This window comes from Lepisma saccharinum, chromosome 12, assembly GCF_977018435.1.
Source record: "Lepisma saccharinum chromosome 12, izLepSacc3.1, whole genome shotgun sequence".
NCBI lineage: Eukaryota > Metazoa > Arthropoda > Insecta > Zygentoma > Lepismatidae > Lepisma > Lepisma saccharinum.
This window is the reverse complement of record NC_139240.1, coordinates 70,709,847-70,725,619: the sequence shown is the minus strand read 5'-3', so window position 1 is coordinate 70,725,619 and position 15,773 is coordinate 70,709,847. Positions and strand designations below refer to the sequence as shown.

Genomic DNA, 15,773 nt, shown 5'->3' with positions numbered 1-15,773 from the left:
ATTGTTCACATAAAATAATATTTTCACTTTGATTTGATTCTGGAATTAAGCAAATAGTAAAAATGTAAAAAAAAAAAGGTAAAGTGCACCCCTGTGCATAGCACCACGCCATGAAGGCGTATAGGGGGTGTGGGGGTAACGCCCCACACTTTCTTGATCTGGTCGTGAGTGGGGGTGATGTGATCAGCATCACGCCCCTGACTGCCTTTACCCCCCAGGGTTTCCCCCAGGTACCCATGTTATTCGACGCTGGGTGGGTGCCGGGGCCGCTTCCATCGTTAGAAAAGTTCCCAGATTCGAACCGGCCAGGGATCGAACCCGGGACCTTTAGCATGGTAGTCAGACGCGTTATCGACTGAGCCACCTCAGCCACTATTTTACTAAATATTTACAAATATTTACTATTTTTGATTGAAGTATTTGAACACAATTTTTACATAGCACTTCGTTTGTAATAAGATTTCAGCAATGTTGGATATTTTTAAACTTGTCAAAACATTCTGTGAAGTCAGGAAAAATCAGATTATTTGCTTAATTCCAGAATCAAATCATGAAGTGAAAATATTTTATGTGAACAATGTAAATGCTTTGTAGTTGCTTGATTGGAACCACCAGCATCCCATAAACTGTATGCAAAAAAATATTTTTATATCGCATGGGACTCCGTGAAGTGTGGGGCCTTGGGCGATTGCCTGGGTTACCTCTCCCTATGGCCGGCTCCGTGTGTAACTTTAAAATGCAAGCTTTAATGTCGCAGTATTTGAAACCAGCTATAAATTTTGTTGTTACAGGTTGCATAGAAGTTAATTTAATTGTCTGTCCTTGGAAAATAAGGCTGTGTTTTTAAGATGACTTCTAAATTTATGTTGACTGATTTAGACTCAGGATACATGAAAATTACCAGTGAAATTGACCATGCTCTTTTTTTTCTCAGCTGTCAATGATACAAATGAAGTAGCTGGAGAAATCATCATAATTGATCCAGAAACAGAGGTTCGTATTTGTATTCTGTTATTTTACGTCACTTTTCTGCTACACTTGGCTAATTGCTGTATTGAGAATGAGTGATGATTAGAAGGGACAGCCCCTGCCCAGGTTGGGATTCGAACCTAGGAATTTTGGTGGTGAGATCAAAATTTGACCATTTAACAAACTTGATGACTGAGCTGACAGAGAAACAGGGGTATGTTTTTCATTGAGACTATGGATTAGTGGGATAAAACATCTCCTGCCTAACCTTTCTACATGTATTGTAATTGTTATGATGGGTAATTAATAAGTAACACACAAGAAAACAAACAAATATATATTTATGCCACGGTGGCTCAGTCGGTAACGCGTCTGACTACCATGCTAAAGGTCCCGGGTTCGATACCCGGCTGGTTCAAATCCGGGAACTTTTCTAACGTTGGAAGCGGCCCCGGCGCCCACCCAGCGTCGAATAACATGGGTACCTGGGGGAAACCCTGGGGGGTAAAAGCAGTCAGGGGCGTGGTGCTGATCACATCACCCCCACTCACGACCGGAATAAGAAAGTGTGGGGCGTTACCCCCACACCCCCTATACACCTTCATGGCATGGTGCTAAGCACAGGGGAACACTTTACCTTTTTTTTTACCTTTTATTGAACTTTTAACCTAAATACTAGCTTCTCATCAAATTTATTAAATTATCTAATTTTATACACATGGGTCAGTCAAAAAGTTAGTTACACTAGCATGAAAGAAATAGCGTATGGAATATGGAGGAAGTACTTGTATTTACATAAAAGTACACTACCAAAACTACATTTCTACAAAATCCCAAAGTCTGTTGAAACGTTTTTCATAGCGTGACATGAGTTTTTCTATAATTTGTTCAAAGAATTCCCATCCAACTTTCGATAACTATTCTTGCATCATAGTTTTAACTTCCTCTTCAGAATGATATCTCCACTTCTCAAGTTCTTTCATAGGCCCAAAGACATGAAAATTGCAGGGCCCGAGATCTGGGCTATGAATCAGTTCATTAAAATATTCAACCTTGTCCCTCATCGTTGCATTTGACAGCCTTCTTGCTGGTAGTCGTTCTCAATATCCGCACATGCATTCTCGAACAATGCACACCATTGTGTGATCACCTGAGAGAAAATTGCTTTATCAGTATCACCGTACACTTCATGCAATTGGCAATGAATCTCAGTGGGGTAACACCTTCTTGCCCACAGAAAGCGAGTCACTTCTCACTCGCGCTTCCAGTTTGGATGGCACTTCCAACTGACGTGACATTTTCACCACTGATAATGTCCAATCCCTGACAGCCACAGTGTAACTGTTACACCATGTGAGCAGTGTTCCCAGCCACGTTCATCAAAATGTCTCTTTCCGACATAATATTATGGGGCAAGTGCAACTTATTTTTTGACTGACCCTCATACATGAAAAACCCTTCCAAAATATGATTATTTATCAAACTGACATACCAAGAAGTTACTTCTCAACACTATTCTGATTCATTCCACACTTCTATTTAATTGAATATGAAATTTAAATAAGACTCACAATGGTTTGTTGACAATGCATGTTCTTTTTCACTTCAGGAATTAGACATGAACCACCAGCGGATAGGAAAACTAGAAAATTTGGAGGCCTTAACAAAAGTGGAGCGGCTCTATTTCAGATGGAACCTGATTAAGAAGATAGAGAACCTGGACAGTCTTGTCACGCTACGAGAGCTGGAACTCTATGACAACCAGTTAACAGTGATAGAGAACCTTGATAGTTTAGTGAATTTGCAGTAAGTGCTTGTTCTTTGTACAGTCTTTTGCAGTTGATATGTAATGAGACATGTGTAAAGAGTGTATCAATGCTTGATGTGATATATAGAAAATAAATTAGGTGTGGCAATGTTGTTTTCATTGATGCAAAATGATTTGCTGTTAATAATACAGAATGAGGCCAGCCAGAGGCAGGATATGGCGAAGGATGATGATGAATACAGTGTGGTCCAAAAAAAAAAAAAAACAATTTACAACTTTGTAAGTGTATAAAAATGTATTCGGACATTTTACAGAACTGGTTGTGGTGTCATATTGTAAGAAAATACATCAAGTTTGACTACCCTTGTGGAATAGTACTGAATTCCGCCACCGCAAGTGCCAGCAGCAATTCCGTTAAAAATGTTTGCTTTCCACTTCCAACAAGATGCTGCACCACCTCATACCTCACCGAAGTCCAGGATAGCCTCAATAACCCGATTTCCAGGATGATGGATAGGTCGAGTTGGGCCATTTGCATGGCCACCTCGTTCACCTGATCTGACACCCTTCGATTTTTACTTTTGGGGTTTCAGGGGGGGGAGTTAATGGCTGCTGGAACGTGGTGCTGATCACATCACCTCCAAAATGTCCAAGTTCAAGAATGTGTGGCCCTATCCCCACATCCCCTAAATGTGCCTTCATGGCATGGTGCTATGTGCACAGGGAATTTTGCCTTTTTTTAATGAATCTAATATATGTTACATATTCTGTATACTCACCTAAAATGTACCTTTTTTTAGGATTTTCTGCTGTATTTAGCTTGAGGAACATGCCTCTTGAGAATCCAGCCGTAGTTGACTAACATTAGTGGGCTCCATTTACTTTTGTAACAGTTTTCCATGGCAGATATCTAGGTTGTTCGGAAGAAAACACTTTAGTAAAAAAATGCAATTTTACAGTTGCATGCATAAAAGAATGAATTTAGTTTTCTCGGGGAAAGATTGTAGATAGCTGATTTTCTTTTTTTTTCTGTGTGTGCATGTTTTAAAATCTTTTAAAGGTATTATCAGTAGGCCCTAACTGATATGTGATATTGTACAGAAGATCGATCTGCGTATATGTGTCCGATTTTGGACTAGCACTTACCTTATGAAAATCCACGGGACCACCATCGGTTGACCTCAATGTGATCACCGTGTGTCTTGACAGTAGCCCTGCACCGTAAGTTCCATTGTAGGAAGCTACGATGAAGTACAGGAAGTGGTATCTGCTGCCATTCTTCCTGACAGGCTTTCCACAGGCCCGGGAGAGTGGTGACACGACGAGAGGAAAGTGTTAGTTTCAGTAGACCAAACCCACAGAAATACATGGGACTCGCATCCTGTGATTTCACAGTATATCGTGAAATGGAATAGCCTGAATGCCGGTGTCTGTCGCTATCTGTTGCAAAAAGTTTTGGGTAGAAGGAGATGTATGTGATGAGGCCTTATCCATATGCACAGAGACTTGATTTACGTCATTTCCATAGAAACTGGGCAGATCGTCTATATAAATTGGGGTCAGGATATGCTGCTGAAAGAACGCAGAGTTGATTTTACAGTTTTTTGGGACCAGACAAATAGTTAACTTTCTTTGTAGGTGTATCCCGCGACAATCAGAAATCCCTTCGTGAAAGTTGCTTTGCAATGATGGACGAAATCTGGATGGCATTTTGGATCGCGTGGAATTTATTTTATGGCTCGAATTTTGCCACAATCTGATAGATAAATCCATGCCTCATCTAGTGTGGCCACAAACTTCCACTTGTCCCCGGATAAATGGCATTCGTAGAGACGTCTGCTGTTGGTCGTTCTCTCACACCGATGGGCCTCACTGAGTGCACGCTCGCTTCCTCGTCCCCCTGGTGGGCGACTGAATAGCTGGAATCTCGTGGTTTTTATGGCTTGATTACGTTCTTGATAGTTGTCGAACCCAAGTTGCATCCATGTTCCTCGCACTGTTTCTGAAATTTCGACTCTGAATATTTTGCATGGAAACGTGCAAGTACGAAGCCCTCCAAAAAACAGGTCACCTTAGGAGCCATGATGCACACAACACACACTCGCGATAGTGCCACGATACTACAGGTTCTAACCGTCCTCCCGCGCTTTTAACCGCTTGGATTGATCGATTCTGTGTGCAGGGGTGACTGTTCAAAATCGGACACATCGGATCTACCTTCTGTATATCTGAATGTAGTATGTTTTGTCATCACTAGAACTCGGAAGTTGAGGAAAAATCCTTTTCTTTTCCTAGTGTCCGAAGACGACGAGGCCCAACATAATATATGTTCATTTTGGGTCATTGTAGGCCAGAAAAAGGTGGGTTTTATTTGTCCTTTTTTGCATTTTTCGTTGTTTTTTGGCTTGTTGGTCCTTTTTTTAGCCATTTTTTTAGGTCTTAACATCTTTTTTTTGCAACTTCACCTTCTCTCGACTACGTTTTTACTGCCCATTCTCAATTCGAATCATCATCGGTTCTTCTTCTTCTCCCTTGTGCCCACTTAGGCGTCGGGTCCTTTCAGCCACTTCTTAAAAGAAGTTCTATCCTGTGCCAGTCTTTTCACTTCGTCCGGTGTCTTCCCTCTCTTCTGTGCCAGTCCATAAATGTACTGGGTCGTCCCCTTCCTCTCTTTCCTTCTGGTCAGGCCTCAAATATTGTTTCGGTTTACGCTCTTCCTCCATCCTAATAAGATGTCCCAGCCAGCCTAATTCCCTCTTCTCGATGATTTCAATCAGTGGTTCCTGATTCAGGCATTCTCTTCTTATTGTTGTGTTTTGTATCATATCTCTCCTTCTTTCCTACAGTTTTTCTTAAGAATTTCATTTCAGTAGCAGTAAGTCTGCTCTCCAATTTAGTTTGCATTATCCAGCTTTCTGATCCATATAATAGCGTGGGGAGATAGACTGTTTTATATATTTTCATTTTTGTTTCTTTACTAATCTCCTTTTTACCTATAATGGTGTTACTAATATTATAGTACAGATTATTTGCTTTCTGAATTCTGTGATTAATTTCAGAGTCCATTTTCCCGTCCGCAGTTAGTATGGTTCCTAAATATTCAGTTCAACACCTCTTAAACGTCCTTTCTGTAGTAAAAAAAAATAAAAAAAATAAATTATATATATATTTGAACCGTCCCTAAAACGAGAGAAAAACATTTTTAGATGACTGAAGCAGGTACGGTACAAGGTCCTTAACCGTAACTTGTCTGGAAGGTCGCACTATAAGTGGCATCTTTCTCTTGTTTTGAAGCTTTCAGTTTTTTTGCACTGTGTGTTCCATACCACCAGAATTTTGTATTTTTTTTATTCATGAAATATGTAATTAAAACTGAAGTTATTAATTAATTTGGATCATATTTATACGTCCTTTTTCAGTTTTTAGGTCCTTTTTTTGATAAGTTTTAGATCTTTTTGTAGGTCTTTTTTTGGCAATTTATAGGTCTTCAACTTCCAAGCCCTAGTCATTACTAATATTTATGAAATATTTTTCAGGATTCTGGATCTATCATTCAATAGGATACGAGAGATTCAAGGGTTGGATAATTTGTTGAACTTGGAGAAGCTGTATCTGTGTGCAAATAAAATAAGCAAGATCTGCAACTTGGGTCACCTAAGAACATTAAACCTGTTGGAGTTGGGCGACAACAAACTAAGAGTAAGTTCTTTCACACTTTTTCGTATTCTGTTTCGACTGCAGATTTTGTATGCGTGTATGCTGCCTTGAAAACCTGGGCGAGCTCACCATACCTAGTGTTCGAGCATGCAAAAGAGTTCTGCTGGTGTGTCGGGGACAGACTTTCTCTCATATTTTGGGATTTTGAAGTGATGTGACATCGTGACTTATTTATAAAATGTAGCAGCATATTTAGGTAGGCCTGCATGCGAGTGTCAAGAATAACACGTAATTTATTTCATACCTTGAATATTTCATTTGAACAAGAATTCATTAGTAATGTTTTTAGCTTTGTGAGGAGCATGGGCCTTTATACAGGGTGGGCTGCTCACTGGGAATTCTGCATGAATTATTGGCTGGGAATTCTGTGTGAATTTTTGACCATAGATGTGAAAAATTGCAAATTTTATTTTATTAATCGAAATCCCATTGAACTTATACATGTTTAGTGGCCTCCCCGATGGCGCAGTGGTTGCGTCGTCGCCTTGTAATCAAGGGGTCCCGGGTTCGATACCCGGTGGAGGTACAAGTGGTTCGGATCCCACTTTAAACTGTAGGTCCAGTCCCGATTAGCCTTACTGTGCATAAAGTGGACTTAAAACACCAAATCAACCAACCAATCCTTTATACATGTTTAAATATGCTCTGAGGCAAGTTTTTCACAGTTCAGCTTTTATTTTTATCGAGGAAGAAAAAGAAAGCTGCGTGGAAAATAAAACAGAATTCTCTCAATCTGTTTACTTTGTTAAGTGTCCTTTTCAGAACAATCTATCTGACAGATGGAAGATTATTGCAAGATAAGATATCTTGAAGTTATTAGGTAAATTTGAGTTTGAAATTCTTAAACAATTGACAGTTTTTCGTAGATTACTAAATCCTGCAACATTTGTGACTTGTGTGTGTAAATGTATTTCGAGTCTGAGTATGTGAAATGGCAAATGTAAACTGCACCTTAAATTAAATATTTCAAATATATATACCATTTAGTTTAATTGAATTAGAATATTTTGATACATTGGAATCACACGCACCCTTTATGTTGTTAATATAATATTGTCTGTAGGTGTTGAGGGGCAAGGTTGAAACAGAAAACATCTGCATGTAACCTTGAAAGTTTGGAAAGTTCGCCTTGAAAACTGGGAATTGTACTTGAATAATATCATGGTCCTAGAGTGGCCACCCTGTTATACTATTTGCGAGGAATTTTTTAGTGCCTTCTTACCTTTTTTAAGATGTTGTGTATGTCCAGTGCAGGCCTCTTTACAACCTTTCTCAAGGGGCTTTTTACACCCCTTTTTTTAACTTTTGAGGTAAGGAATTTTAAGTAAGGTGATTTCTCCCTGTCTACTTTGCAGGGTGCAAAATGGTCACATGTTCCAATGCACCCAAAAATTTTACTTTATTAATTCTTTCTTTTTTTTCTTTTTGGGTAAATTTCAGTCACGTGTTCTTCTGACTACTTTTTGAAGCTTATCCTGATACGAAGGCTGAGGAGTAAATGCTGTTATTGTCAATATGCCATTGCCTATGTCACCCATTTTATTTCACTACATGCTACACAGGACATGTCATTCACAAAAGTATATGCCACTAAATCACTATTTCACATGACTTCACTGAATAATTGCTATGTACTTGCGTAACATTACCAAGCTCCTGAGGATAGAGCAAATTGTCTTGTTCAGATGGTGTGAAGCTAGATATTTCTTCAACTAAGGCAGGCTCAGATAGAAACTCTTTCTCAACAGAAAGTTGCATTAGCATTGTGACGTCAATAGCTAAAAGTTGGAAGTACGAGGGTTGGGGCATAAATTATGACAACTATTTTTTTGGCGGATGGGTTGAGTGTATGGTACTTTGGAATGACTGAACAATGCAGATCATGTGTACCACATACAGGGTAGGGAATAGAGCGAACATCCATAAACGACAGCGTTGTGCTGCATATATTTATTAGTCATAATGTTCATTATTCATTTTTAGCATTACAATAACAAAAACAGGAGTACACACATATTGGCCCTGTATGCCCTAGGAGTAATTCCCAGAGCTACTGGAACGATGTTTGAGGCATCAAATACCATTTGCCTTACCATGTGTCCTCACTCTCAGGTCGTCATGACTGATGCTGGCCCACCATGCGACAATTCCACCAGCTCCCTTTGGCATTCTCTGGCATTACTCCCCCGAAGAATAGCTATGTTGATACATAAACACTGTTCATGCCAGGGCATGTCCATTCTACACCGTGATTGACACTTCATCATCGTCATCCTTCGCCGTTTCCTACCTCTGGCTGGGTTGGCATAGAAGTCAAGCCTCTCCATTTTTTCCTGGTCTTCCACCACAGTATTCCAATCTTGTCCTCTTCTCCTAACAATCTCCACTATCTGCTCTTTTGACCGACATCTTAGTCTCCCCCTTGGCCTTATTCCCAATCCGTGTGCGTTTTAATCTTTTTCTGCTTCTGCATCCATCCTCTTCATGTGTCCGAACCATCTAATCTGTACCTCGTGTATTCTGTCCTGGAGTTTCACCGTGATAGACTAATCACTGAATTAGCAGCATCCCCTGTGCGGTAACTGTATATCACACTGCCACATAGTGATATGTTGATGTACTATGATTGCCATGTTGTCCGGGACATGTAATGACATTGTGCTACCATCATCTATACTTAAAAAAAAATAATAATAATAATTGCTCTGGTGTTAGAATTTATGTGTAGTAGATTATGTATGTGTGTGCGCACATTCTTTACCTGTAAGTTAGATGACTGACAAATTAACACTGTATTTCTTTGTTTTTGTAGGTCATCGAGAATCTGGAAGGTTTGGATAACTTGAAAAGCCTCTACTTGGGGAAAAATAAAATAACAAAAATACAGAATTTGGAATCACTGAGAGGACTGGAGGTTCTTAGTATGCAGGCAAGCATAATACACATCTATTTTATTTATTATTTACACTTCCTGAAATGTTTATGAACGTAGGACCCTACTAGCAGTATTCAGTGCCAATGATGTAACCAATTGCCAGGTTTCAAACCTCATCCAAGCTACAATTGTGAAATCAATTTCTTGATTATTTTATTTAAATCCCGTGCCATATATGGAAATTTAGATTAAACATAGCTAATGTAGAGGCTCAGCTTTTTCTCTAATGACTCATTTGTTCCTGCAAACGAATTTATAGACTTGGTGATATATAAGTACATTTTGATGGTATAGCAATCACTGTATTACATTTTATTATGCCCAAAATTGTCTGTTACCATGTGTTAGTTTTATTTTGGTCATGGTTGTTTTGTTATTATTATTAATAGGGCTGAGCCGATACTCTTACAGATTCCCACCAATACAAGAAGTATGCTAAGTGGTGATAGCATACTTTTTTGTGTAAAAAATGTTTGAAATGAGGTAAAGAATTTATGTTCATCCTGTATATTATTTTGAAATAAATTAATTCGAATTGGCAAGAAGTGGTTGGTGAATATGTAAATCCAGCAATTTCTGCTGAGGTGTAGAGTTTTCTTGCCCTTAAAAAGTTACGCAGCTCTCTAATATACTGTTTCAATTTCTAATCTTTATTTGCACTATTATTTACATCTATTTATGAACCAATGCAAAGAAATGCATTAAAATTGATGTGATTTTTTGAAAATTGCACCAAACAAAAAAAAAAGTTATGTTAGGCACAGACATGTGTTTTTGAAATTTCCTATGACCACCTTATTTTCTCAAGAAGAGTAGAGGGATCCACTACCTGGCTTGGATTTTTGTCTTTCAGGCTCTTATTATATTATGCGAATTCATTGAAGTTTCATGGTTTTACTTGGACATGCAAAAAAAGTTATATTCGTCATGAAAAAAGAGGTGTTCGACATGCATAAGCAAACTTACAAAACACCTTCCACCAAAGTCAACACAGAATACTACTCCTTACATTTTCTCTTTTTATACAACATTATCATCAAGTTGCTTTCCTCCAAATGGCCAAGAAGTTATAGTTTATACGTCATTATTGATTCTGTGCAAAAATTTATTTTTACACATTTTGCTACAACTCAACAACTTGTGATGATCTGTCATAGTTCTTCAAAATCAAACGTTCGTGTTTTATTCATAAACACTTTTTTATTTCAAATGTATTTCTTACCATGTGTATTTATATAAATTATTAATAAAACCACATATTTATGGTGAATAAAGGAACAAGATATTGGTATAGAAACTGGGCACATTTTGGGGATCAAAAGCAGTATAGCCTTTCGGTGGTAAAATGGTGAATATAACCGTAAAATTATTTTAAAAGTACATATTACAAAAATAAACATTTTCCTTCTAATAGTACATTTATGTAGTTATCAGAATATTAAGTTTATTTCTGTGTGAAGAAGTCAATTTTTACTTCTCAAATATTTACAGCAGATTTCATCATTTTTCCTTGATTTGCACAATTCAGAATAATTCAGACTTCAGAAAGTGTCACATTAGTAAATTAACTCTAAATTTTGTGTTTAAGAGTTTATTTCGAATCATTTCGTGACAAAATGTAGAAAATGCACCTCATACCTTTCAAAAACATGAAAAATTAACATTACAGCATGTTATTTCACGTTTCGTTATTTCCATCAAAAACAAAATGTGCATGCTTCTTATTATTAATAATACAACCAGGAAATAAAAGTTAATACTATTATATTGTGTGGAGTTTTCATATTGTAAATAATTGATTACAAGTTCAGCAGTGTGCATTAGCATTACTATTTCATGTATGTATATGTCTGTAATAATAAGTAAGCAATAATAATTTCTTATTTTATAGGGAAACAGGTTAACAAAAATTGAGAACTTGTCAGAATTGCCAAACCTAGACCAGCTATACTTGTCAGAAAATGGAATTACAGTTATTGAGAATTTGGAAAGCAATACATTAATCACCACTCTAGATTTAGCCCAAAACAGAATTAAGAAGATTGAAAATATAGGACATTTGGATAAACTAGAGGAATTCTGGGTATGTACATTGTTTTTAACATTTTAGCTATACAAGAGAAAGTCCAACAAGCACCAAACTATGTCAGTTTTTTCAAAGTATTCCCTGTATGCATCTAGGCACCACTGCTATAATTGTGGATGTTCCCCAATTCGTTTGGCGTAGAAAGAAGTGGGATGCTATTATAGCCACTGTAAGACATATTTCTTGAGTGTTTTGTCTGTCTTCAATTTCTGCCCTCTTAGGTGCACTTTAAGGGGCCTATACAAACAATAATTCAAGTGTAGAAAAATACAGGGTACCTGGTCGCCAGGGCACCTGATAATTTTCATGTGGCACCTGAATTTTCAAATTCAGTGGTATTTTTTTCCCTTTTTAACCCCTTAAGCGGGGAGCCCGAGTTGTGCTCGGGCATTTGAATCTGGCGGCTTTTTGTACATTTCAGATCCAGTCAATGTTCCCGTAGCGGGGAATTATTTTCTTTAAATGCGTATACAGTAGTACATACATAGATACATTTTGTTTTGTACAGTTTGCTTGAATGTTTGTATGTTCATTCACTCTTCTCTCATTTACAAGACATGTAATGTTATAATGTGGTCCAGGGCCATGTGCCCTCTGGGACAGGGGCGGACTTGGGGCTCCCTGAACTGGGTCTAAGATTCAACATACGAATTACTTTAAATTATGTGTGCAGTAGTTTCAATTCCCATTTAGGTTTAAGTTACACACACAAACACTATCACTCTCTCAGTCTCTCTCTCTCTCTCTCTCTCTCTCTCTCTCTCTCTCTCTCTCTCTCTCTCTCTCTCTCTTTCTCTCTCTCTCACTCACTCACTCACTCACTCTCTCACTCTCACCCACTCACTCACTCACTCACTCTCTCTCTCTCTCTCTCTCTCTCTCTCTCTCTCCCTCCCTCCCTCCCTCCCTCCCTCCCTCCCTCCCTCCCTGACAATGTAGTGAGTTAGTTTACTTTAAATTATGTGTGCAGTAGTTTTATTCCTTGAGTTATAATTTTACAGTTTGACACAACAGAAGAATTTTTGGAATTTATGTACATATTTATTTTTTTTACTAATTATTTTGCAAATTAACAAAACAGAAATATCGGCAAATATTATTCAACATTTTGAATAATAGCATTGGATAATACAATCTCATCTTGGAAATTATGTATATATTTATTTCATCATTTAGTTCATCATTAGTCAAAATGAAAATATATGTCTGATGTAAGGAGCGTGTGTTCTCCTGAAACGTCACAAAGAAAAACTGTTCTCTTATGCTTGTAATAACCGTAAACTACAAAAAAAAATTAAAAAAAATAGTTCATCATTTACAAAAAAATCCGAAAAAAATTAATGGATCAGAAGGATTTGTAAAGTTTACCTTTATTACAGAGTCACCTGTGAAAGGAATCTCTGATCTTTGACACTGAGGCATAATGGTCCAAGCTTCATATTCTTCTTCTTGTTCACCGTCAACTTCTTCACTTCCACTCTCCTCTGATAAAATATGATAGTTCGTATCTTCTTCGGAATCACTAATTTCAAATTGCGAACTTTCATCACAACTCAAGAAGAAGTCGAATTTGGTCCGCGATTTGTATTTGCTCAGCTATTCTCTCACATGAAAGAAACACAAGCTATTCCCGCTCAATTAATAATATGGTGCTGCCATTTACAAAACTACAAAAACAAACATCGCATTCTGCATAGTGTACAAAACAATACCCGAGAACAATTTGCGTTACCCGATCTGAAGTTGGAATAAACTTTCCTGCCCGAACCTAGCTCGGGCAACCTGCTTAACGTTACACATTGCAATCCCGAACACAGCTCGGGTAACCCGCTTGTAACTCAATTTATAAAATCGAAACACCCACTTAAGGGGTTAATATTTTGAGTTCACTTATGGACATTTCCATTACTTTTTTTAAAAAATAATGAGTGCTGTATGTGTTTTTTTTAAAGTTTGTGTATTTTCTGTATGACGTGCATCATTAAATGATTATAATAAACATGCCATAGTAGAGTCGGACCTATATTAAAATGTATTGCATAGTTATTCTTACTGTTACCAGTTGAGCCTTCTTTAGGAAGGCCACTGCGGTGCAAGAATTAATTAATTTTAATCCAATTTTGTATTACCGTAATTAATAAATTAAATGTTGTAGCTTTATCTTAGTTGGACTCATGGCTTTCTTAAACTGTATTTGCCCAAAAAAAAAAGCTGGTGCCTAAATTAATTTGTTTTTTCTACCCCTAATTATTAGGATGGCATAGTGGCAACATTGTTGCTCTTTATTCTAGCATCAAGCATTCAGAAACCTTGGAAATATGCAAAACTACAGGTTTCACCGTAATATAATCTAGTGACATTAGCAACACTGCTTCTATACCAGGGTGGGTTTGATACCCAGTGGAGGCACATGATTCAGATCCCACTTTATTTATTTATTTATTTAAAGACATGACACTACAGGCAAATGCCCACTTACAGTGTCTTGTATTATAACACTGTTTGGTACACAAAATATGCAATCAGAAGAATTCATAAAGTACAATACTATGATAATATGTGTTACAGTAATATAAGATTAGATATGAAAAAGAAGTATAAAGTAGTAACCTGACAATTGGGGTTAGAACTTACACATGATAACCAAGGAAAAACATATGAGCTTCACCTTACATATAAACGATGATATATAGATGTAATGATAGTAACTATTTGGTCTAGGAATTAATTCGTGCGTCTGGACAAGAGATGGCGGAACGAGCATATCGTCCCACAGTTCCGTGTATCCACACATGCGTTGAAAACTCCTGTCAGCGCGCATCGTTCGTAGTATAGGGCAGTTGATTGACGCGTGAACAACAGCATTTTGTAGTCAACTGAACATGGTGCAGTTCGTGCCAGATAAAGTGTTTTTGCGGGGTGTTCTGCTTCATTACTTTAACATGCAGAAAAGTGCTACCGAAAGTCATCGTATTTTGGTGGAAGTGTATGGTGACCATGCGCTAGCTGAGCGAACGTGTCAGAAGTGGTTTGCACGGTTTAGAAATCGTGATTTCGGCCTGGAAGACCAAGAGCGACCTGGACAGCCAAAAAAATTTGAAGACGAAGAATTGAGAGCATTGCTCGACCAGGATTCGTGTCAAACTCAGGAAGAACTTGCAGAAGCATTAGGCGTTGATCAAACAACAGTTTCCAAATGCCTCAAAGCCATGGGAATGATTCAAAAGATGTTACATTGGGTTCCACATGAATTGAAAGACTAAAAACTATTTGCGAATTGCTGCTTCAAAGACAGAAAAGAAAGGGGTTTTTGCATCGCATTGTTACTGGCGATGAGAAGTGGATCCATTACGAGAACCCGAAACGAAAAAAGGCCTGGGTGAAGCCAGGTGAACCTGGTCCATCACAACCGAAACGAGATATTCACTGTGCAAAGGTTATGCTGTGCATATGGTGGGATATGTAAGGTGTGGTGTACTATGAGCTGCTGCAACCGGGTGAAACTATTAATGGAGAACGTTATCGACGACAATTAATGCGTTTGAAGCAATCTCTGGCCAGGAAACGACCAGAATGGGAGAACAGACATGATAAACTTATTTTTCAACATGATAACGCTCGCCCACATGTCGCAAAACCGGTCAAAACCTATTTAGAAAATGTCGGATGGGAAGTTTTACCCCACCTGCCGTATTCACCAGACGTTACTCCTTCGGACTACTACTTGTTCGATTGCATGAATAACGATTTGATTGGACAGCAGTTCACTTCTTCAATGGGTCTCTGACTGGATCGCTTCAAAGGATGAGGACTTCTTTCGCCACGGAATCTGTAACTTGCCTGACAGATGGGCGAAAGTGGTGGCTCGCGATGGACAATATTTTTCTTAAGGTATTTATGTATTTTGTGTTTGAACTACAGCTTCAATGTGTGTGTAACAATCGCACGAATTAATTCCTAGACCAAATAGTAAATAACACAAAAAGAAAAAAATAGGATGGACTCTTTTGCCTGTACATAAAGAGACTGAACTACTAAACAAAGTTAAGTCTGGTGTTGGAAGTAAGTTTCAGTTTCCCTTTTGAACCTTCAAAAACTTTGGAAGATGTCTATCTTATCATATGTCTTTGCAATTTTGTTATATAACCTACACATTCTCCGAGTGGGTGCCACATTGGCTGACTTTGTTTGAGCTCTCGTTACTTGAAACAGCTCTTTCCTTGGTCTTACCTTATTATATGGTACATAAAAAAGGATTTCTGAGAGCAGCTGAGAGGAGTCTAATGAGTTGTTTAAAA

At 38.0% G+C, this 15,773-nt stretch overlaps 1 protein-coding gene across 4 annotated transcripts in view; it reads left to right on the top strand.

Annotated features, from left to right (window-relative positions):
• Window positions 1-15,773, top strand: part of LOC145996206 (uncharacterized) — a 36,590-nt gene that overhangs the window by 11,511 nt on the left and 9,306 nt on the right. For all 4 annotated transcript variants that reach the window (XM_083132623.1, XM_083132620.1, XM_083132622.1 and 1 more), the window contains 5 exons: window positions 935-993; window positions 2,579-2,775; window positions 6,274-6,436; window positions 9,267-9,383; window positions 11,281-11,472. In XM_083132623.1, the coding sequence (XP_082988749.1) occupies window positions 935-993; window positions 2,579-2,775; window positions 6,274-6,436; window positions 9,267-9,383; window positions 11,281-11,472 (728 nt within the window). The remainder of the gene's footprint in view (window positions 1-934; window positions 994-2,578; window positions 2,776-6,273; window positions 6,437-9,266; window positions 9,384-11,280; window positions 11,473-15,773) is intronic.